General features: G+C 45.3%; 1 protein-coding gene across 1 annotated transcript in view; it reads left to right on the top strand.

Annotated features, from left to right (window-relative positions):
* Positions 1-2063: 2063 nt before the first annotated feature.
* Positions 2064-23851, top strand: part of LOC140741643 (low-density lipoprotein receptor-related protein 1-like) — a 561364-nt gene continuing 539576 nt past the window's right edge. Inside the window, 1 exon segment of the mRNA XM_073071927.1 lies at positions 2064-2524. Within this exon segment, the coding sequence (XP_072928028.1) occupies positions 2392-2524 (133 nt within the window). The 5' untranslated portion in view covers positions 2064-2391.

Here is a 23851-nt window from a genome sequence, read left to right as displayed (position 1 = left end):
CACACACCTACCTACCTACCTACCTACCTACATAGACACTGGGATCTCGAGAGGGAAGACACCGAGGAACCAGTCACTCTACGCGGCGGCCACACTCAGTACAGATGGGGGGGGGGTGGGGGGGGAGAGTCTCCAGGCCAGTGAGAGCAGCTGGGTCCCCACAGGAAAGGGATAGCCCCGGATCGAGGAGTGGGGTGCACCGATCACTACCCCAGCTCACACCACAATATTTACCTTGTTCCAGTCATCTGGTACAATTTTCCAGTCATTCGCAATCCAAAACATATCCACCCCTTCCCATTCACTCCCGCCGTTCGCAATCTGGACCCTCTCCGCCCCTTTACATTTACTCCCATCATCCTTAACAGAGACTGTATCCACCCCTTCTTATCACACCAACTGTCCACAATCCGGACAGTATCACCTCTTCCCATTCTTCCTGCCATTGGCAATCCAGCTCGTGTCCACCCCTTCCCATTCACACCACAAACCTGACCATAAAGCCATCAATTCCGTTGTCCAAATCATTGACGTGAAAAGAAATGGTCCCAACACCAACCCCTGCAAAATGCTACTAATCACCAAGAAAGGATCCCTTTATTCCTGTGATGGGCTGGGCTGCATCCATCATTTTCTGTTCGTGGGCATTGGCCTTTCCATATTAGGCTGTGAAGCAAGCAGTCAGAATACTCTCCACTGTGCGCGTATAGAAGTTTGTCAAGACTTTTGGTGACATGAAAATCTATGCACGTTCCTAAGAAAGTAGAAGCCCTCTCTGTGATGACACTCTACGTGCTGGTCCCAGGACACATCCTCTGATTTGATCATGCTGAAGAATTTAAAGTTAATCCACCTCTGATCCCCAGATGGAGATTGGGTCATGGATGCTCGGTTTCTTCCTTCTGTAGTCAATAATCAGCTTTTTGGTTGTTGTGAGTGTTCACATTTATTTATCACATATATGTCAAAACACCCATGCATCATTTGCTCTAACAACCAAAAGAACCAAGGATGTGGTGGGGGCAGCCCACAAGTGTTGCCACATATTCTGGCACCAAATAGCAGGTCCACAGTGTTCAGCAGAAGGACACAAGCAGCAACAGCATCAAAACAATAGCAAAACAAGAGAAAATCTGAAGATGCTGGGAATCCAAATGCAAAACGATGGAGGAATCTTGGCAGGAACTCTATGGAAAAGAGTAAACAGTTGACAGTTCAGGTCGAGACCCTTCATCAGGACAGGAAAACAATAGCAACACAAACCATCTTACCCATCCTTCCTTCCACCCACAGCCTCAGACCAACAGCCAGCCCTCCAACCACAAGCCAGGCAACCTGTGGGCCTCCAGTCCTTGGCCCTGGACTCTCAAACTCGTCGTGTGTGACAACATTTGACAACTCCGTCACCCCTGCCGCCAAAGGGAGACAGACAGCTCAAGAGAATCTCTGACCCTTTGGGATCCTGTTGTGCAATTGGTCGTCGTCTCCTCCTACCCCTCCCCAGCACATTCTGAGCCTGTCTTTGGCCACCTTCTTGACTTGTACACCAAAGCCCTTCGTCCTTTTCCCCTTGCCATTTTATTTTCGTGGGTATTACTGGATCTTGCCATTCCTTTCCGAGCACATGGCCTGTGGGAGACAACTGCACATGCGCCGAGAGGGAAAGCTACCTTTCCCCCCCACCCTGGGACAGGGCCGCGTTTGCGTGGCTGGGAACCCACCGGTGGTGCTCCGGGCGCATGCGTCCTACACAGGTGGGCTGGTCGGGAGTGTCAGCCCGAGCTCTGATTTGCAGACATTTCCTCCGTTGGACGTCACCGTGGCCGCCGAGCTCCCCGATTGCTGGATGTCGCGACCTCCCACGTGGGTCTCCTTCCCGCCCATTTTCTCCATGCCACGCTGGCCGACGGCCCCTCCTACTCTTCTCCTCCTCCCAGCCTGTGCCCAGCTCCCTTTCCTTGGCCAATAAGGTTTTACGTATTGCCAGCCCCGCCCAGACCGTTCTGCTGCCAATGCGCCTGCGCGGTTCCTCAGCCCTTCAAGCCTAGTTCGTTCAGTCCGAGCGAAGTGCTCGGAGAGGACGGATCTGATTTGTTCGCTGTTCGATTCCACCACCTCCCCCCCCCCCCCCAATCCCTCGTTCATTTTCGTCGACGACAGCGGGGGTCCCTGGAGACGGAGTTCTATAGGCAAACCATCTGAGAACTGCTTGGAGGGGAGGGCAAAGTGACTGTTACCGATTTTCTGAAGCCTTTCTCCTCATGTGAGGTTGGCTTCTCCCCGGGTCGACCAAACCATAGCGAGACCACCCACTCACCCCACCCCCCCCTTTCCCTACCCCGCCGGGGAGCTCCGTGCGATCGAGCCGGGGCCGGTCCGAGGACGCTTCCCATGCAGCGCTTGTCCGTGCATCGCCTGGCTCCGTGCATCATGTCTCCAGTCGGGCTGTCCTTGCTGCTGCTGCTGCTAGCAAGCGCGGTGCGAGGGGCGTCGCAAGATCTTTCGTCCACCCGCGCGGCCGAAGGTAAGCTGGAGCGGATTATTTGTCCACCCCTCCTCCCCGCTCGCGCGTTTGCCAAAAGGCAATTGCAAAGGATCACCCACCTCCCCGCTTTGCATTCGTCCTCATGCAACGTTTGCTCTTACATTTTTCCTTTTGTTTTGGCTGGTTGGAGGCAGAATGCAAAACGGAGAGATGGTGTTTTTTTTTCCTTTTTTTTCTTTCTCCCTCCCTCCCCCCATGTGGGGAGTGGGCAACGTGTCGTGAGTGGGTGGGTGCTGGTCGTTGGTGTCTACAGATATATATTTTTCCAAATGCACTGCAGTGCGCCGGGTTTGCTTGCCTCTTCCCCAAATCCGTGCGTGACAATCCTGAAGATTTGGCTTGATTTCTTTGCACCCAACCCGGTCTTTACAAAATTAAAAATGCAAGTACCAGGTTGCATCCTTGTGCGATTCTAAGGTAAAATGCGACGAGCGGATCCGGCTCAGTCCTCCGGGTCTCGATCGCTTTTATTTGCATCCGTGCATCTTGTCCTCGATCTTGCAGGGACGGCGTTACATTCCAACACAATGAGCGGTTCCCGTTAAATTTTGTGGGAGTTGCGTTGTTTTAATTGCACTCTGACTTTTTATTAGACCTTAAACGTGAATGGACACGAAAAATAAAATTTAACCCATTTTCATTCTTTGGATTGCGTGTGCCCCTGAATGCTTTATCAAATAAAGGTTTATTCGTAACCGTGCCCTCCGCAAATTCAACCCTCTCGACCCTTTTGCAATTTGCATCCAAATACGAGTCCTTCTGTCCTTTAAGCGCAGTATAAAACGACTGCTTGCTTTCCTGCATTTTTTCAAATGCAAGAAACCTTTCTATTCTCTTGCATCCTTTGCAATACTTAATCCTTTTCCAATCTGCGGGAATACTGCATTTTTTTTCAAAAACAAGAAAGCAGAAAAATCCGTAAACATCTCGTGGAAATTAAGGTCAGGAAGCCAAGTGTTAAGGAAAGTCGATGCTTTTGCCTAATTAGAAAAAGCTGTGGGGGAAAAAAATCATGTATCATTAAACGTGTCTGAATGCTTTCAGTTTGCGAAAAAAAATCGCAGTAGTTGTGTGTCCTTCGCATTTCGTGGCGTTTACACTAGGAATCAAAGTGCGAAAAACAAAATCCTGTTGCAATCGCAAATCGATGGAATAAACATGAACTCGCTCGGGCAGAAAAACGAAGCGGATTGGGAAGCTTTCGATTCTGCAGAAATCTTTTAATTCCGGCCGTTTCCATGATGTGGTTCGATTTGCCGAACGTAATCGATTGGCATTTTCGATGCGAAATAGCGTGTGTTTTTTGCATTTCTGTAAAAGTGCGGGGAGTTTTTTTCCTCTGTGTTCCTGGATGTTTGCAAATAAATGCTAATCGTGCCCCCCCCCCCCCCCCCGGTAAATGAAAAGTCGCACTGTGCAGGGACCCAGACAGGCGGCTTTTCCGTCTCCAGGACGTGGTGGTGATTGGAGGATTAATTTTTTGTGTTTATGTAAACACATACACACCATAATGCAACCAGTGGTACCGTTTAATTTGTAGTTTGACAAGTAACTTTGCTGGGACCCTGATCCATGATTTCTGATAGGATTGTGTTAAGCTTTACGTTGGGGGGGGGGGAAGAATGAACAAGTTAGATTTTCTACTGGGCTGTGTGTGAGGTTGGGGGGGGGGGGCGCCTTCAATCACCGAGGCATCGTCGCTACATTTCGGGGAAAAGCGAGTGGGATGTGTTCAGAGGGACTTGTCCACCGACTGCCGTACAGCAGGTCATTATCGTTATCATATAGCGTGTAAATTTGATCTTTTGCAGCAGCAGTACAGTACAATGTATAAAAGTTACAAGTTGTAATAAAATGTATCTTCTACATATATATAAATTATATATATTTATATGAAAGCATAATAGTGAGCTAAAGTTGCTAAAAATTACAACTAATGCATACCGCAAAGGAAAAAACGAGGTAGTGTTCATGGATAGTTCACAAGGAAGAAAGAGGTTGTTTGTTCCTGAATCGTTAAATGAAGGGCTTCAGGTTTCTACCTCCACCCTGATGTTAGAAGGCATGGTTAGGGTCCTTAGTGATGGATGCTGCCTTCTTAAGGCAGCTCCAATGTCTTGTTGTCCAGACTGTCCTTTTAACTCAAGCTGTCTGGTCTCATTGACTTTCTTGTGAACCTTGTTTGCATCTTCTCCAGCTTAATGACATTCTTCTCGTAGCAGCAGGTATGATTTCAAGTGTGGTCTATCCGCATCCCGTACAGCTGTAGCACAACATCCCAATTCAACAGTAGAGGTGCTGATTGATAGATGGGGGACCAATTTTTCTTTCACTACCTTAAGAAGTTTTTAAAAAAACTTGCTGTCTACCTTATCTGTGCCCCTCCTAATTTTCAACATCACTGTAAGGTTGCATCTCCTCCATTCCAAGGAATAAAATTCAAGCCTGGCCATCCTTTCCCTATAACTCAAGCTCTGCAGTTGTGCCAAGATCCTTTATAAACATTGGTATGATAAAGGTTTATAAAGCCATGAGGGGTGTAGCTAAGATGATCAGACCGTCCTCTTTCCCCTCCAGAGTGGGGGAATCTAAAGCTAGAAAACAACAGGTTTTGGGTGAGAGGGGAAAGATTTAAATGGTTAACCTCACTTTTTCCTCAGAGTCCTGGCAGCATCCTTGTCAACCAAAGATATAGTCCATCCCTTGTATGCTTTCGATGGTATCTACTGCAGTCCGGTGGAGACGTGGTTTTATGTTTGTCATGGGTACATGTACCCAGGTTATAAATGCAGCGAAGACTATCTTTTTGCAGCAGCATCACTATATCTTATAAGCAAGTTAACTGTAGAATCATACATAACCTACACAACAAAATAAACATTAAGAAAAACAAGAAATAGTCTGAGGAACCTGATGAAATGGAGCAGAAGTTGTTGAACGTTGATGTGTGAGTCTTCAGGCTCCTGTACCTCCTGTGCGATGGCAACATCAAGAAGAGGCCATGGACCGGATTTGGGGGGGCATCAAGGTCAAAGTTAAGTTTGCCATATAGATGATGCAATAAAGAAAAATCCTTGCAGCATAATCTCAGGCAGTTAGTATAGTGTAAGCAGCATTCACAAGGATTTCAAATTGTACCATTTTTACAAGCAAAACTAATTAAAGCAGATCAGTACTAAGTGTTGTTGCACTGAGGTAGTGATTAGGGTTGGCCCGGATGGGGGTGGTGGGGTGGGATCTTTGGATGTGACCTGGAGGTAGTGGGGAGGAATATGCCTGTGATGTGTTGGGTCCTTGATGAGACATTGCCTCTTGCAGATCTCCTTGTTGGGGAGAGCTGCATCCCTGATGAACCATCATTCTTTGAAGCCTCTAGTGATCCAGGCTCAGATGCAAGCAGCCAGAATGCCCTACACCTTGAATCTGCAGGAGTTGGTCAGAGTTTTTGGTGACACGCCTATTCTTAAACTTGTAAGAAAGTGGAGATGCTGGCATGCTGTCTTTGCAGTTACGTCTAGTTTGCTGGGCCCAAGATAGATCCTGAGATGCTTGAAGCTGCTCATGCTTTCCATTCCATTGCAGAAAGGCTGTGAGGTGTGACTGCTCCTTCCTAAAGTCCACAATTGGCTCCTTGAATTTGCTTACCATAAGGTCACTATCTCAATTTTTGTCAGGGGTGTAAGTGCCATGAAAATTGGTCTTCTGCAGCAACAAGTTAACATAAACTTAAATTAGTGTGAATCATACATAACAAATAAAATAAATGCAATGATATTAATGCAAGTTGAAGGAAGCAAGAAGTGCAGTCCAAAAAGCTGATGGTAGTGGAGGAGAAACTGTTGTTGAATGAGGGGTGGGTCTTCTGTGTTGACTGAGCTGTTGTGTTTTACAGATGCTTCATTACCTGTAGGCCTGCTATGATCCAGTATATAGAACACTCCCTGGATTCAGACTCAACCATGCTGTGAATTTTCTATTGCTGTTGACAGCTAAGGCATCAAATAAAGTCTCGTGGCCAGCAGGTTGCAAGTTGGGGTAATGCACTTTGGTAGGAAGTAAAGTGGTGCCAAATGTGGGGAGTAGATTTTGAAGTCAGAGGTGCAAAGGGACTTCTGGGAGTCCAGGTGTAGAATTCCCTGAAGGTTAACTTGCAGGTTGAGTCATTGGTAAGGAAGGCAAATGTAGTGTGCACATTCATTTTGAGAAGACTAAAATATACAAGGAAGGTTGAGCAGTTTTAGACTCTATCTAAGGGTCCAGAGAAGTTTCACAAGAATGATGCCTGGGAATGAAAGGCTTGATGTATGAGGTTTGTTTGATGTCTATCTGGACCTGTACTTGATGGAAACCTCCCAAATACTGAAAGGCCTGAAGAGAGCAAATGTGGAGAGGACATCTCTGTCAGTGGGAGAGTCTGCAATTTGAGGGCACAGCACTGAAGGAGTGTCCTTTTGGAACTGGAATGAGAAAGAATTTCTCATCCCAGTGGTGAATCTGAGATTCTGTGCTATGGGGGGGCAGTTGAGGCGAAGTCACTGAGTGTCTTTAAGGCAGAGATGGATGGGTTGTTGATCAGTGAGTGGGTTACAGGAGGAATGTGGTTGAAAAAATCAGCCATGATTGACTGACAGAGAATTGATTGGGCAGAATGGCCTAATTTTGCTATATCTCATAGTCTAAGAATGTGCATACTGTACTCGGTTTTCCAAGTGATAAACGACTGAGCTTGAGTTCACCACCCTCTGATGGTGAATCTCACAGCGTCAAAACAGGCTCTTCAGCCCAACTGGCCCCTGTTGACCGAGATTCCCATCCAAACCAGTCCCATCTGCCCATGTTTCCCCATATCCCTCTAAACCAGGGGTTCCAACCTTTTTTACGCCATAAATCCCTACCATTAAGCAAGGTTTTGTGGATCCCAGGTCGGGAACCCTGGCTCTAAACCTTCCCTATCCAAGTACCTGTCCAAGTGCCTTTTAAATGTTTGGTACCTGCTTCAACCACTTCCTCTGGCAGCTCATTTCATAAACGGACCACCCTCTGGGTGAAAAGATTGCCTCTCAGGTTCCTATTAAACCTCTCCCCTCTCATGTCATGCCTTATGGTTTGATGCTCTATTCTAGAGAAAAGAAACTGACCATCCACCCTATCTATACCCATCGTAGATTTACAAACATCTTTCGCTGCAGGGAAAACAAGTCCTAGCCTGTCAAGTCTCATTATAACTCAAGCCCTCCAGCCACTATAATGTGAATCTTTATTTAAATTTATTATTGAGACACAGCGGTGAATAGTTCCTTCCGGCCTTCGAGCTGTGCTGCCCAGCAACACCCGATTTAACCCTAGCCTAATCACGGGACAACTTGCAATGACCAATTAACTTACCAATTGGTATGTCTTTGGACTGTGGAGGGAAACTGGAACAGCCAAAGAAAACCCATGTATTCCACATAAAGACTTCTTACAGATGACGTCAGAATTGAACTGTGAACTCTGACGCCCTGAGCTGTAAGAGTGTTGCGCTAACATCTATGCTACCGTGGTGCCCTGTATCCACACTCTCTCCAGAATCGGACAGTAGCATGAAATTAGGCAGGGGGCAAGAAGATTCACAAGGGGGTTTCTTCAACTGTAAGGTTCACAGATAAGTTGGGTGGTCATTGTCATTTTCTCCAGGGTAGAGAAGTCAAAAAACAAGATGGCATAAGCTGAAGTTGAGAGGGGATCACACTTTCACCGAGGTTTGTAGATTCACAAAAACAAACTGCCAGCATCATTGAGAGAGGCCTGTACAATAATATTTAAAAGGCATTTGTGTGTAGGAAAGGTTCAGAAGAATACATGCCTAATGCAGGCAAATGGGACAAGCGTAGATGGATGCCTTGGCCAGCATTTTGAGTTGGGCTGAAGGGCTTGTTTCTGTGCTCTTCTGAGAGGATAACAAGACAGACAGATTGCTGGCAGAATACCGTTTTAAATCGAGAGTTGGGAACTTTCCCACAGCATGGGCAAACTTAGTTTGCAAGTGTAAGCAACTGGGGAGGTAAGCAAGATGCTGGCGTGAATCCCATGGAAATAGAGAGCACAGGAAGGGAAGTGTTGTTGCAGCAGAGACGGTGGGAGCTCAACTCACCGGCAGAATATCCCCGCTCCCCCTCCAACAGTGCCTGTTGTTCTGTTCTTCTGTAATCACTGCTGAAGCCTGTTTTAGATGAGATTGTTCACAGAGGTAGACTTTGGGGGAAGGGAGAGGTGGTGGGGTCTCTGGGATATTGGCGAAGTTTTCTGCAGTGGGCTAAACTCCAATGTAACTGGTGTGGGGCCAGAGGGGTTTCGCAACTAGGTCTGTGGAAATAGGGCGTTACTGGAAAAGCTGTTTGGCCTGTGGACTCGCTTTGCTGCTTAGTTATATTCAAGGGCACTGTTTTGGTGGTTCAAATTCTTTCCAGATGCAAGGGCTGTTTTGACGATCATTTGTTTGTCTGCATGCAAGTGAATAAGGCTTGTCTGGTGCTTTCTTTCCCTTGCTCTTTCTCTTTCTTCTTCTCTCTCCCCCCCCCCCCCCCCAGTTTATTTTCTCTCCTTTCCACTCCCCGATTCTTTCTTCTACCCTCCCACCTCTCCTGCTTCCACCCCCTTCTCCCCCACCATCTCTCTTGCTCTCTTGAAATTTCTCTGCAGCTGTTTTAAATGGACACCCCTCTATCCTGAGGCTGCGCTCTCTTGTCCTAGACTCCCCCACCATGGGAGACATCCTTTCCACATCTACTCTGTCTAGACCTTTTAACATTCTAAAGATTTCATTGAGATTCCCTCTCATCCTTCTATATTCCAGCGAGTACAGACCCAGAGTCATCAAACATTCCTTGTATGATTACCCGTCATCCTTGTGAACCTCCTCTGGACCCTCTTCAATGCCAGTGCATCTTTTCTTAGATGAGGAGCCCTAAACTGTTCATAATACTCAAGGTGAGGCCTCACCAGTGCCTTATAAAGCCTCAGCATCACATCCCTGCTCTTATGAATGCTAACATTGCATTTGTCTTCCTCACCACTGACTCAACCTGCAAGCTAACCTTTAGGGTGTTCTGCACAAGGACTCTTAGATCCCATTGCATCTCAGATTTTTGGATTTTCTCCCCATTTAGAAAATAGTCTGCACATTTATTTCTACTACCATGCATTTTCCAACATTGTATTTCCTTTGCAACTTTCTTACCCATTCGCCTAAGATGTCTAAGTCCTTCTGCGGCCTAGCTGTTACCTGAACACTACCCGCCCCTTCATCAATCTTTGTATCATCTACAAACTTGGCAACAAAGCCGTCTATTCCATCATCTAAATCATTGATATATAGCATAAAAAGAAGTGGTCCCAACATTGATCCCCGCAGAACAGCACTAGTCATTGGCAGCCAACCAGAAAAGGATTGTTTTATTCCTACTCGCTGCCTCCTACCAATCAGCTAATGCTCTAATTGTGCCAGAGACTTTCCTGTAATACCATGGGCTGCATTGGTAAGCAGCCTTGTGTGTGGCACCTTGTTAAACGCCTTCTAAAAGTCCAAATATACAACATCCACTGCATCCCCTCTATCTATCCTCAAAGAGTTCCAATAGGTTTGTTAGGCAAGATTTTCCCTGTAGGAAACCATGCTGACTTTGTCCTATCTTGTCCTGTGTCACCTAGGACTCAACAACCTCAATCCTTAACAAGTGACTTGCAACACCTTCCCAGCCACTTAGAAAAAGCTAACTGATCTATAATTTCCTTTCTGAAGATTGGAGTGACATTTGCAATTTTCTAGTCCTCCGGAACCATGTCAGAGTCCAATGGTTTTTGAAGGATCATTACGAATACCTCCACAATCTCTACCACTATCTTTCAGAACCCTAGGGTGCTGTTCATCTGGTCCGGGTGACTTATGTACCCTTAGGTCTTCCAGCTTTTTGCACTCACTTCTCCTCCCTCGCACTCTTCAACATCTAGCACACTACTAGTGTCTACCACAGTGAAGACTGACGCAAAATACTCACTTAGTACATTTGTCATCTCCTTGTCCCCTGTTACTTCTCCGGCCTCATTTTCTAGCAGTCTTATATCCACTCTCATTTTTTTTTTTACATACTTGAAAAAGCTATTACTATCCACTTTGATATTGTTTGTTAGCTTGCTTTCATAGATCATCTTTTTTCTCCTAATGATTCTAAAAGTTTCCCAATCCTCTACCTTCCCACTACGTTTTGCTTTGTTGTATGCCCTCTCTTTTGCTTTTACATTAGCTTTGACTTCCCTCGTCAGCCACGGTTGTACTATTTTGCCATTTGAGTATTTCTTCATTTTTGGAATACATCTATCCTGCACCTTCCTCATTTTCCTAGAAACACACACCATTGCTGCTCTGCTGTCATCCCTGCCAGCATCTCCTTCCAATTTACTTTGGCCAACTCCTCTCTCATCCCACTGTAATTTCCTTTACTCCACTGAAATACTGCTACGTCAAACTTTACTTTCTCCCTATCAAATTTCAAGTTGAACTCAGTCATATTGTGATCACTGGCTCCTAAGGGCTCTTTTACCTTAAGCTTCTTAATCACCTCTGGTTCATTACATATAACACCCAATCCAGTATAGCTAATTCAACAGAAGACACAACGACAAGCTGCTGTAAAAAGCCATTGTGTAGGCATTCAACAAACTCACTTGCTTGAGGTCCATTTCCAATCTGATTTTCCCAATTGACCTGCTTGTTAAAATCTCCCATGACTATCATAACATTGCCCTTTTGACTTGCCTTTTCTATGTCCTGTTGTAACCTGGTGGTCCACATCCCAGCCACTGTTGGGAGGCCTGTATATAACTGCCATCAACGTCCTTTTGCCCTTGCAGTTTCTTAACTCAACCCCCAAGGATTTAACATCTTCCGATCCTATGTCACATCTTTCTACTGATTTGATGCCTTTCTTTACCAGCAGAGCCACACCACCCCCTCTGCCTACCTTCCTATCCCTCTGATACAACGTGTAACCTTGGACATTAGCTCCCAGCTACAACCATCCTTCAGCCACGATTCAGTGATGTCCACGTCATCATACCTGATAATCTGTAATAGTGCACAAGATCATCCACCGTATTTCTTATACTCTGTGTATTGAGATGTAACACTCTGAGTACTGTATTTGCTACCCCGTTTTGATTCAGTATCCCTAATGCACTGATACTCACCCAGCTGGCTGTAATTTTGTCCTACACGTCTAACAAGCCTGTCCAGTTGCCTGTGTTTGTCCCATATCCCTCTGAACCTTTCCTATGCATAGACATGTCCACATATCTTTCGCAAGAACATAAGATACAGGAGCAGGAGTAGGCCCTTCAGCTCCCAACCACAACCAACCTTCAGCCAAGATTCCTTGATGGCCACAACATCAGACTTGACCATCTGTAATAGTGCAACATGATCATCCACCTCATTTCTTATACTCCATGCACTGATATAACATCAGTTATAATGAATACTTGTACCTGGCTGCAAACCTGAGAAGAGTTTATTCATCATATACGCTAGGAAAGCACTAGATCCTTTTTTTTAAAAAACTGAAGCTGATGTGCCTTCTTTGTGATTGCATCAATATGTTGGGCCCAGAATAAATCCTCTGAGATGTTAACACCCCGGAACTTGAATCTGCTCAGATTTTTGATCCAAAATCAGTTCTTTGGTCTTGCTGATGTTGAATGCAAGGTTGTAACTGTGACACCACTGAACGAGACTATCAATCCTCTACACCACCTCATTGTCATTAAAAATTCTGCCAACAATACTTGTGTCACCTGTAAATTTATTGATTGCATTTGAATTGTACCTAGCCACACAGTCATGGGTGTATAGGGTATAGAGCAATCTAGACACATCCTTGTAGTGTGTGATGTTGATTGTCAATGATGAGGAGGCAATTCTGTATTGTTCTGAGCAAGAACTTGAAGGAAACTTTGGGAGGGCAGAGGTTTTGTTTGTTTCCTGGCTGCAGCAAGCACAGGTTACCAGCTCCGAATACAAATGCTGGCTGCTGTTTGTGTGTGCTGGAAAATGGACAAGGATGTTATTGAAATTTGAGTCCCAGCTGCTCTGTTTCCTTTCTGAGGGTCAATTGGGTGCAAGCCTCTGCTGGCAAGAGATGGGGGTCCTTAAGTTACGGAATGGTATGTGGGATCCAGTGTGAATATCAAATTGGGGTTTGGAGCTGTCTTGGCCATAAAAGACAGTCTGGGTAGAAGGCTGTTATTCTCGCTGGAGGTCCAGTGATGTTTCACAGGGATCAGTGCTGGGACCTTTAATATATAGTAATGATTAGGATGAAAATCTGGATGGGTAGGTTAGCAATTTTGCAGATGACACTAAGCTTGGTTGAGTTGTCGGTAGTGTGAAGGGCTATCAAAGAATACAGCGGGGTTATAGATCAGTAACAGAGCATAGAGCAATACTTTGCCATTCTTTCTGTGTGCTATTTATATTTATTGTAATTTTTAGTAATAGTTTAATATATTGCACTGTACTGCTGTTACAAAATAGCAAATTTCATGACCAGTGTCTTCCTGAGCTATATAAACCTACTCCACATCAATCTAACCTGTCCCTCTCACAGAGCCCATAAACATCAATTTTTCTCACTATCAGATGCCTATCTATGAGTCTCTTAAATGTCACTAATCTATCAGCCTTTACCATTCCAGGCACCCATCACTGTATTTTACCTACCTCTCACACCTCCCCTATACTGATATATTGAGGGATCGAGGTCCAAGTCGTTGGCTCCCTGAAATTGGCCGCACAAGTAGATGAGGTGGTGAAGGCATGCTGGCCCTCATCACTGGGGCATTGAATATCAGAGCTGGCAAGTCACATTGCAGTTGGATAAAAGTTTGATCAGGTTGCACTTAGAATATTGTGTGTAGTTCTGGTTGCCCCATTACAGGAAGGAGATGGAAGCATTACAGGAGAGGTTCACCAGGATGCTGCCTGGATTGGAGGGCACGAGCTATAAGGAGAGGCTGGACAGACTTGGGTTGTTTTCTGTGGAGCAGCGGAGGCTGAGGGGAGACCTGAGAGAGGTGTGTAAAATGAGATCGAGTGGAGAGTCAGAATCTTCCGAGTATAGCATCACATACGTGAAGGAATGCATTGAAGTTGAGAGGGGGAAAGTTCAAAGGAGATGTGCAAGGTAAGTTTTGGTTTTATTTTAGACAGTGTTGGATACATGGAATGGGTGGTGTTGGAAGCAGATGAGACAGTGGCATTGAATATGGAGGAATATGGATCATGTGCAGTCAGAAGAAATTTAGTTTAATATGACAATGTATGTAGCATAGACATGTTGAGCTGAAGGTTCTGTTCCTGTGCTGTTCCCCAGTTGGGGTGGTGTGTGACTTGGTGCCCTGATGGTTGGTGTGCTCTTCTGCCCTGCCAGGATGGTGGGTATATGGAATTTGGAACGTTGGAGTATTTTGTTCAGTTTTGGCCATCCTGCCATGGGAAAAATGTCATTAAGTGAGAAAGAGTGATGAGAAGATTTAACAGGACTTGAGTGACTGAGTTACATTGAGAGTTTAGACAGGGGCTATAACCTTAGAGCGTAGAGACAGAGGGGTGTCCTTACAGATATGAAAATAACCATGAAGGACATTGGGAGGATGATGTGCAAGCTTTTTTTCTCCAGAATTGTTGAATAAGATCAAAGGAGCAGAATTAGGCCATTTGACCCATTGAGTCTGCTCTGCCATTTGATCATGGCTGATTTATTACCCCTCTCAACCACTTTGTTCTACCTTCTCCCCGTTAACTTTGCCCTGACTAATCAAGAAAATATCAACCTCTGCTTTAATTGTACCCACGACTTGACTTGCACGGCAGTCTGTGACAGATTCATCACCCGCTTGCTAAAGAAATTCCTCATCTGTTCTAAAGGGAGTTCCTTTTGAATTTAGAACTGGAGGGCATAGGTTTAAGGGAATGAGTTAAAAGGGACCTGATAGGCAACTTTTTTTTGCGCAGAGGGTGGTGCTTGTAAGGTATGGGCTGCCAGAGGGAAGTGCCTGAGGCAGGTACATTAATAGCATTTAAAAGATGGATAGGAAAAGTTTAAACTTGGGGCAAATGGGACTCGCTGAATCTAGGTTGTCATGGACCAGTTGGGCTGCAAGGCCTTGTTTTTTGTGCTGTGTGACTAAATGAGTTCTAGCACTGCAATTAGTCTTGATAAATAGCACCTTGTCTCTGTTGTTAACTGTAACACATACCATCAATGGCCACTCAGACTACTGGGTGAGATTTAATTTGGCATAGTTTGAATAGGTTTGAAATTTTTTGTGTTTCTTTTGCTCTTGTTCAGCCGTATGCTGATCTCCTTGGCCTCTTCTATTGGTGTGGGAGGAATATAATTTTCTGGGACTTCAGTCAACGAGCCATTGATGTGGCTACAACTCGAGGTCGTAGGTTGGGCCATCCCATTTAGGGGGCAGAGGCTGGGGGAGGCGTGAATCACCTTGCCATGCTGAAACATTGCAATGCTTGAGGTTGGGGGAGGGGGGAAGCTGGGTAGGACCTTGACTACATACGTGTGCTTCTGTTTGCCAGACTACTGGAAGGGTATGAGGCTGCTGCACATTCACTTGGGGTTGCTTCAGCTTGGAAAGCTCCCTCCTTGTGGAGCTGCTGGCTTGGTTGTACCTGGAGCAGAGGAGGCTGAGGGAGGGGGCGGGGAAGAATCCTGATAGAGGTGTGCAAAATTGCAGGATATTGGGTGGGTCATAGAAAGCTTTTCCATGGAGGGGTCTAAAACAGGTTGCCGTTGAGGGCACAAGGGAAGCCAAAGGAATTTTTTCACTTCGGTGCAGGATGATTGTTGCAATCTGGAATGTTTTGACTGAGCATCATGGATAATAATCTGAATCAGATTTAATATTACTGACTTGTCTGATGTGAAACTTGATTTGCAGTATGGTATAAATTACAAAGACACATAGTGCTTTCTTTTATTTTTAAAAAAAGGAGGTAGTGTTCATGGATCACTCCAAAATCTGATGGAGGGGAAGAAGCTGTTCCTGAATCTTCAGGCTCCTGCACCACCTCCCCTATAGTAGTGATGAGAGGAGGGTGGTGAGGGTCCTTATAGTGATGGATGCCGCCACCTTTAAACACCAAACTTGAAGATGTTCTCTCGGTGGTGGGGAGGGCTATGCCTGTGATGGAGCTGACTGAGTCTACATCATCTGTCATCAAGGACCCACCACCCAGACCATGCTCTCTTCTTGCTGCTGCTGTCATACTTTTATTATTATTTTCTTCTGTATTTGTATAGTTTATCTTTTGCACATTGGTTGTTCATCCTGTTGGATGTGGTCATTCATTGATTCTATTATGTTTCTTGGGTACTGTGTATCCCAACAAGACAATGAATCTCAGGGTTGCATATGGTAACATGTATGTGCTTTGATAATAAATTAACTTTGAGCTTTGTACTTGTTTATGCCATGGAGCATTACTATTAACCAAGGGGTCCATGGATCCCAGATTGGGAAACACTGCTCTGCAGCCTTTTGTGCATTAGAGCCTCCACACCAGGTGGTGATGCAGTTAGTCAGAATGCTATCCACTCGACACCTGTAGAAATTTGCAATGACTTTCGGTGACTGACCAAATCACCTCAAGATCCTAGCGATGTATTATAACCATTGGTGTGCCTTCCTGATTGCATCAGTGTGGGCCGCAGGATAGATCCTCCAAGATAGCAGCATTTAATTTATTTATTATTGTCATATGTACCAAGATAGTGAAAGCTTTTGTTTGCATGCCATTCTGACAGATCATTCCATATGAGTTCATCAGGTAGTACAAAAGGGAAATAAAACATAACATTCATTGTAGAAGTCTTACACTGGCTTGACTTTCTAGAATGCATCATCTTACATACTTAATTATATTGAGCTCCAGTTTGCCACTTTACTGAGATGGAGTTACTGGAGGGGAAGGTGGCTTTGTGTCATGTGCCGAGTTCCTTGTGGTCTCAAGCAGAAGACTTGTCCTGCCAAGCTGTAATGCTACAGGAGGTGCAGGACAGGTTCACAGGGATGAGAAGGGCCTGATCCTGAGCAAGATAGCTTGGAGGTGCAATGAATTCCAAAGCACCACACAAAATGCTGGAGCAACTCAGTAAGTCAGGCAGCATCTATGGAGAGGAATAAATAGTCAATGTTTTGTGTCGAGACTTTCATCAGAATTGGAAAGGAAGGAGGAAGAAGTCAGAGTAAGGTGGATGGATGGGAAGGAGTACAAGCTGGAAGGTGAAACCAGGTGAGGGGGAAGATGTGTTGGGGAGGAGGGATGAGGTGAGAAGCTGGGAGGGGATAGGTGAAAAAGGTAGAGGGCTGAAGGAGGAATGTGATAGAGGAGAAAGGACCATGGAAGAGGGGGAATGAGGTGCAACAGAGAGAGGTGATAGACAAGTGAGAAGGGCCAGAATGGAGAATTGAAGAAGAGAGGGAGGGCGAGAAATTACCACAAGTTGGAGACGTTGAAGTTCATGTCATCAGATTGGAGGCTACCCAAATGGAATATGAAGTATTGTGCCTCCAACCTGAGTGTGGCCATGGACAGTTTTGTCAGAATGGGAAGTGGGGTTGAGTGCAGGAGGAGACAGAGGAATGGGAGCTGCCTGAGTACATGTGCAAATGCTGGAGCAACTCAGCAAGGCAGCAACTATGGAGGGAAACTGCCTATTCCCAGTGCACGTGGATCTACAGTATCTGGAGTTGGTGGTTGGGTGGATGGTGAGGAGAGAAGGCAGTTTGTCCTTTGGGAGATGTCTGTCTGGGGGTTGTGAACCAGCTGTTGGACTGTGAGACTAGTTGGCAACCCCCCCCCCCCACCTCCCTCTGAAGAATATCAGCCATTGGATGATGATGTGGTTGATTGAACCCTGTTCTCTCCAATTGGTTGTGACAGCCCCTATTGTGCCGAGTTACATTTGTGGCTGGTGGTGAACATGTTGGGAAATGTTGCAGTCTGTGAGGTGGGGAATTGTTTGGGGGAGCAGATGATTAAGGTAGGGATAAAAGTAACAGCACAGGCCTTCAGATAAAACATGATGGGAAATGACTCTGCCCTCCCCATTTCTCTTGGCTGTCCCCCCGCCCCCACCCCAGCTGTTGGCCTTTGTTTTTGATCTTAACTTGGTGGGGAGGAAAAAGATTGCCCATCTTCCTCATTTTTTTTTAGGAGCACCTCTCAGCCTGGGAGGCTGACAGCGAGATAGTCGAAACTTTGCTGAAGGAGGAATCCGCTCAGTGGTTTTGTTAATATCAGCAAATGTATGCAATGTACAACCTGACATTCTTAGTCTCGGTAGACATCCTTGAAACAGAAGAACCCCCCCCCCCCCAGAAAAAACAAGAACCCCAAAGCCTCCTGCCCTTCTCCCATACATAAGCAGCATTAACCCTCCCCTCTGCCCCCCCCCCCCCATTCTAGCATAAAGCATCAGCATTCCCTCCACCCACCATGCAAGCAACAGTAAAGCCCCCGAAGAGAGGCCATGGTCTACAGTCCATCAAACACTAACTGTTCACTCCAACATTTCGACATCCCACAGCAAGAGGGGAGACAAACAGCCTGTAGCGCCACTTTTATTAGAAGTTCCCCCGACCCAAGAATCGGGAGTAAACTCTCACTCATTTGAGAAAGAGAGAGAGAGTGATCGCCCGAGTGCAGTACATGCTGTCTCAATGGTCTGGCTTCTCGAGACGCTTCAGTTTGTGGCACCAGTGAGAAATCGGGTCCACAGGCCCACAGGCTGTTCCTGGAGCTACTGAAAATGCAGCTTATCAGTGAGCTCCACGAATGGGAACTCGCCACCATGCAGAACCACAATTTTTGCAGCTCTAGATCACTGACTCCAATAGAGATACATTTCACTGTATGTCTCTATGTAACTGTGACAAATAAAGCAAATATTTAATCTTTAATATTGTCTTTTTTTTTCAAAACCTCCCAAATCAGGGAAGCAAGAGCCTAAAATTAAATTTGGTTTGTCGTTGTCACATATACTGAGGTGAAGTCTTAACATAGTGGGATAGATTCTGCATGATATAACTGCTCATTCTGATTAGAGTTCTATAAATCTGCAACATAACCTCCGGACTCTAGCACTCAATGCCTCAACTAATAAAGGCAAGCATGCTGTGCTCCTTTTAAGTTCTGATTAAATCTCTCCCCCCAATTGTAAGTCTGTACCCTCTAGTTCTCAGTTCCCCACCCCTGGGGAAAAGACTGTGCATTCACCTGATCTATGCCCCTTATGGTTTTATACACCTCTAAGATCACCCCTACAAGGAATAAAGTCCTAACCTGCTCAACCTCTCTCCATAACTTGCTCCTTGAGTCCAGGCAACACCTTCATTAATCTCCTCTGCTTTATGTCATCTTTGCTATAGCATAGTGACCAAGTTCAGCCTTATCAACCTTGTAATAGGGTGACCAGAAATGAATGCAATACTCCTGGTTTTATAAAATAGGTACATGTACCGAGTGACAGTGGAAAAACTTCATCCGGATGAATTACTTCACCCCATCAGTACAGCAAGGGAAAGCAATAACAATGCAGAACGAAGGGTTGCATTTACAGAGAAAGTGGAGCACAGGCAATCAGGTGCAAGGATTCAGATTGAGTCCTTTTTTTTGGTACTAGGTGACTGTTTGATAGTTTTCTAAGTTAGTTTCCTGTAAATGTAAACTATTCTAAGCCTTGCTGTTGCTGCGCCAGGAACAGCTGTTTGTAATTTGGGAACAAGGCTTTCAGCTTTAATGAAACCCTTGTACGTGCTGTAATGATACTTGCACAGGGTTTTTTCCAGTTTTTGCCATGTGTTCTATTTAAACTATTGAAGCTCAATAATAACTTCAGTTGACCACTGGTGTTAATGACATCCCTCCAAACCAGACATGGAGCAGTTTGGAAGAACCAGCCGTAAAACTTAAAATTATCAGCAAATGGGAGATTCCATATGCAAGTTATTTGAACAGAAATCTCCCATTTGCTGGTAATTTTAAGTTTGATGGCTGGTTCTTCCAAACTGCTCCATGTCTGGTTTGTTCTTCCAGTATATGATGTTGCTTTATTTGGATAACCTTCCCACTGATTTATCTCATCAATTATCTTTTGAAATATTTTGCAAATCACAACTATGCGGTATGGCAGACAAAAGGTTATCCAAAGTTTTGGAGTGGGGGAATTATTTAAGGGCTGGATGTGTGGAGGAATGGCAGATGTAGCTCTTTGGAATTTGTTTATTATTGTCAATTTTACCAAAATACAATGAAAATCTTGTCTTGCATATTGTTCATACAGTAATGTAGTGGTTAGTGTGACACTATTGCAGCTCGGGGTGTCGGAGTTCATCTGTAAGGAATCTACATCCTCCCTGTGAAGGGTGCTCTGGTTTTCCTCACTCCGTCAAAAGACAGAATGGTAGGTTCATTAGTCATTGTAAGTTGTCCTGTGATTAGGTAGGGTTAAATTGGGGGTTGCTGGGCGGTGTGGCTTAAAATGCAGGAAGGGCTTATTCCCTATTAATAAAAAAGATCAGATCATTACACAGTGCATTGAGGTAGGACAAGGTAAAACAATAACAATGCAAAATAAAGTGTCACAGTTACAGAGAAAGTACAGTGTAGGTAGACAATAAGGTGCGAGGGCCACAACGAGGAAGAATGTGAGGTCAGGAATCGAAATTACTGTGTAAGATTTCTGTTCCAAGGGTCTCTGGGATAGAATCTGTCCTTGAGCCTGGTGGAACGTGCTTCCAGGCTTTTGTATCTTCTATCCGATGTGAGAGGGGGAGAAGAGAGAATGTCTGGGGAGGGTGGGGTCTTTGATTCTGCTGTCTGCTTTACTGAGGCAGCAAGAAGTGCTGAGCTGTGCCCACAACTCTGCGGTTTCTTGCGGTCATGGGCAGAGCAGTTGTTAATCCAAGCTGGATAATTTGGATAAGTGAGAGGTGTTAAAATTTGGAAAGGCAAATCTAGGTAGGACTTTCACAGTGAATGGAGTGTTGTAGAAGAGAGGTATCTTGAGGTATAGCTACATGATTCCTTGAAAGTGGAGTCACAGGTAGGCAGTGTGGTGAAGAAGGCTTTTGACATGCTAGTTATTGGTCAGGGCCCCAAGTGCAGGAGTTGGGCATGGATTGGTGAGGCCCCAATTGAAGTCTCCCTGCTGCAGTGAAGATGTCATTAAGCTGGAAGTTCAGAGCAAATTAACAAGGATGTTGTTGGGACTTGGGTGATTGAGTTAGAGAGCTTGGGCAGGTTGGGACTTTTTCCTTAATTGGAACATGGGAGACTTGAGGGGTGACCTTAGAGTTGTATAAAATTATGAGGGTGTGACTAAGATGAATGTGTAGTCGTTGCTCCCCAGGGTTGGTAATAACAAGAGGGCACATGTTTAAGGTGAGAACAGAGAGATTTAATGGAAATCTGAGGGGCAACCTTTTCACCCAGAGGGTGGTCTGTAATTGGAATGAAGTGCCAGAGGAAATGAATCATGAACACGGGATTCAGCAGATGCTGGAGGAACTCAGCAAGCCAGGTAGCATCAGCCAAGACCCCTCGCTCGGCCTGAAGAGTTGACTGTTCATTCCTGATCATATTTGCTGTCTTACCTGACTTCCTGCAGCATTGTGCGTATATTACGCCAGAGGAAGCGGTTGAGACAGGTACATTAACAAAATTTAAAAGACAGTTAGACAGGTAGGTGGATAGGAAAGAGGAATAAGGGCCAGATACATGCAAATGTAACTAGCTTCGATGGGATTCCTGGTTGGCATGGATCAGTTGGGCTGAAGGGCCTGTCCTGGGGTTGGGGTGTGCATGTGCAACCAGGGCCTCTGGAGACATTTAATTGAGTATTCATTGTGTGGTTAGTTGACAAGAATGTAGGGTTAGTGTAAGTAGGTTCTAGTTTAAGACCCACTTGCATCTATTCCCCTCATGGTTTTAGAAACATCACCCTTCAGACTCAGCCTGTCCAGGCTCTCCTTGTAACTCAAGCCCTTCAGCCCTGGTGATATCCTTGTAATCTTTTCTGCATCCTATACAGCATGGCTCTTGGGTTTCTTTTAAACCTTTCCCCTTTCACCTTAAACCTGTGCCCTCTAGTTTTAGACTCTCATACACTAGAGCACTGGGCTGTGACCATCCTCTCATGGCCACTCCAGAGACTCCCATACGCCTGCAATTGGCCCAGACCCCGTGCCTTTTCTGTTCATGTTCCCCCTCAGGGCTGCAGGGCCTGTATCTGCACATGACCCCCCACAGCAAATTGGAGGCTTTAAGTGAAATGCAAGTGAGATAAATCTCAGCCTCAGCTCCTCCTTTTGTGGTTTTAAAACAAGACACACTTCCCACCGAGCTGTCAATTCATTAGTGTCTCATCAGCTTTTCACTTGTTGGAACCGGAGCAGGGACAGATCTTTGAAACCCTGCCAGGTTGTCTAATTGTACGCAACACTAGTCAGTCATGCAGCAACGAAAGAGGTCCTTCGGCCCTACTGGTCCATGCTCTCCATTGCATCCTCCCTGCTAGTCCCAGTTGCCCACATTCAGCCCATAACCCTTCAAGTTCCTCACTTCCATGTACATTGGAGTATTTGGCTCATCATGTCTGCCCCACCATTCAATCCTGGCTGATTTATTTTCCCCCTCGATCCCATTCTACTGCCTTCTCCCTGAAACCTTTCACTCCCTTAATAACCAAGGGCCCATCAACCTCTGCTTTAAATATTCCCAATGACTTGGCCTCCACTGCGTCTGTGGCAATGAATTCCACAAGTTTCTCACTTTCTGGCTAAAGAAATTTCTCCTCATCTCTGTTCTAAAGAGATGACTTTGTATTCTGAGGCTGTGCCTTCTTGTCCTAGACTCCCCCACTATAGGAAACATCCTCCCCACCTCCACTCTATCAAGGCTTTTCAACAATCGATGGTCTCAATGAGATTCCCCTTCATTCTTCTAAATTCCAGTGAGTACAGGCCCAGAGCGATCATTTCCCCTGTTGGGGAAAAGACTGACTTAACACTTGATATATATAACTCATGACTTGGTAAACCCTTGGAGGTCATTCTCCACTTTCCAGGGATTAAGGATCCACTGTGGCCAAGTTCTCCCTTTTACTCAGACTCTCTGGTCCAGGAAGAGTCTTGTAATTCTTCTTTACATCCTCTCCAGCTTGACAATGTCTTGTAACATGATAATCAAACTGTATACAACACTCCCAAGTATGCTCTCACCAATGACTTGTATAACTGTCGCATGATATCATACTCGTAAACTGAATGTCCTGACTGAGGTTAGCGCCCTAAGTGCATGGCTACTTTCTACAGTCCACTTGTACAGATGCTTTCAGTACGTTGTGTGCTTGTACTCCCCAACACTCATCAGCGCCTTGTTATTTATTGTATAGTTCATGTCATGGTTTGAATGTCCAGGTTAGTGACAATAAGCAGGAATAGTCCTTGGGCGCAGAGAGTCCATGCAGACCATTCACATATCTACACTCATCCTATTTCATATCCTCCCCCTCCCCCATTCCCATTGACTGTCCCAAAGTCTTTGGGGATGGGGTTGTAAGATTCACAATGGCTGATTAACCTACAATCCTGTACATTACTGAGACATAGGAGGAAGCCTCCTATGATTAGTTGTGATGTTATAGTCATGTCAGATGTTGGGGAGACCACACCCAGAGTGTAGTGTACGGTTTTCTCACCCACTTGGAGGAAAGATGACATATTCAGCTGGAGAGGTGTAAGAGGATGCTGCCAGGATTCTGGGGCTGAGTTATGGGGAGAGATTGGAAAGGCTAGCACTTGTTCCTTGGAGTGTAGGAGATTGTGAGGTGGAAGGGTATAACCCTAGTGTATAAAACCATTAGGTGCATTCATGGGGTGAATGTACACAGTCCTTACCTTAGGGTTGAGGAATCAAAAACTAGAGGGCACAAGTTAAAGGTGAGAAATTTAATAAGAAACTGAATTGCATTCTCACTCAAAAGGTGGTCCATATAAGGAACAAGCTGTCAGAGGAAGTGGTAGAGGCAGGTACATTAACAACATTTAAAAGATGTAAAGTAAATGGATTGGAAAGATTGAGAGGAATACTGTATATGGTTAACCCACTGACCTCACGAGACGAAACTAGAGTATCCAAGGGGAAGCCCACGTTCTCACTGGAAGAGTGCTCCGCTGGACTGGCCCTTAATT

This window comes from Hemitrygon akajei, chromosome 18, assembly GCF_048418815.1.
Source record: "Hemitrygon akajei chromosome 18, sHemAka1.3, whole genome shotgun sequence".
Lineage (NCBI taxonomy): Eukaryota > Metazoa > Chordata > Chondrichthyes > Myliobatiformes > Dasyatidae > Hemitrygon > Hemitrygon akajei.
This window is presented reverse-complemented; position numbering and strand designations above follow the sequence as displayed.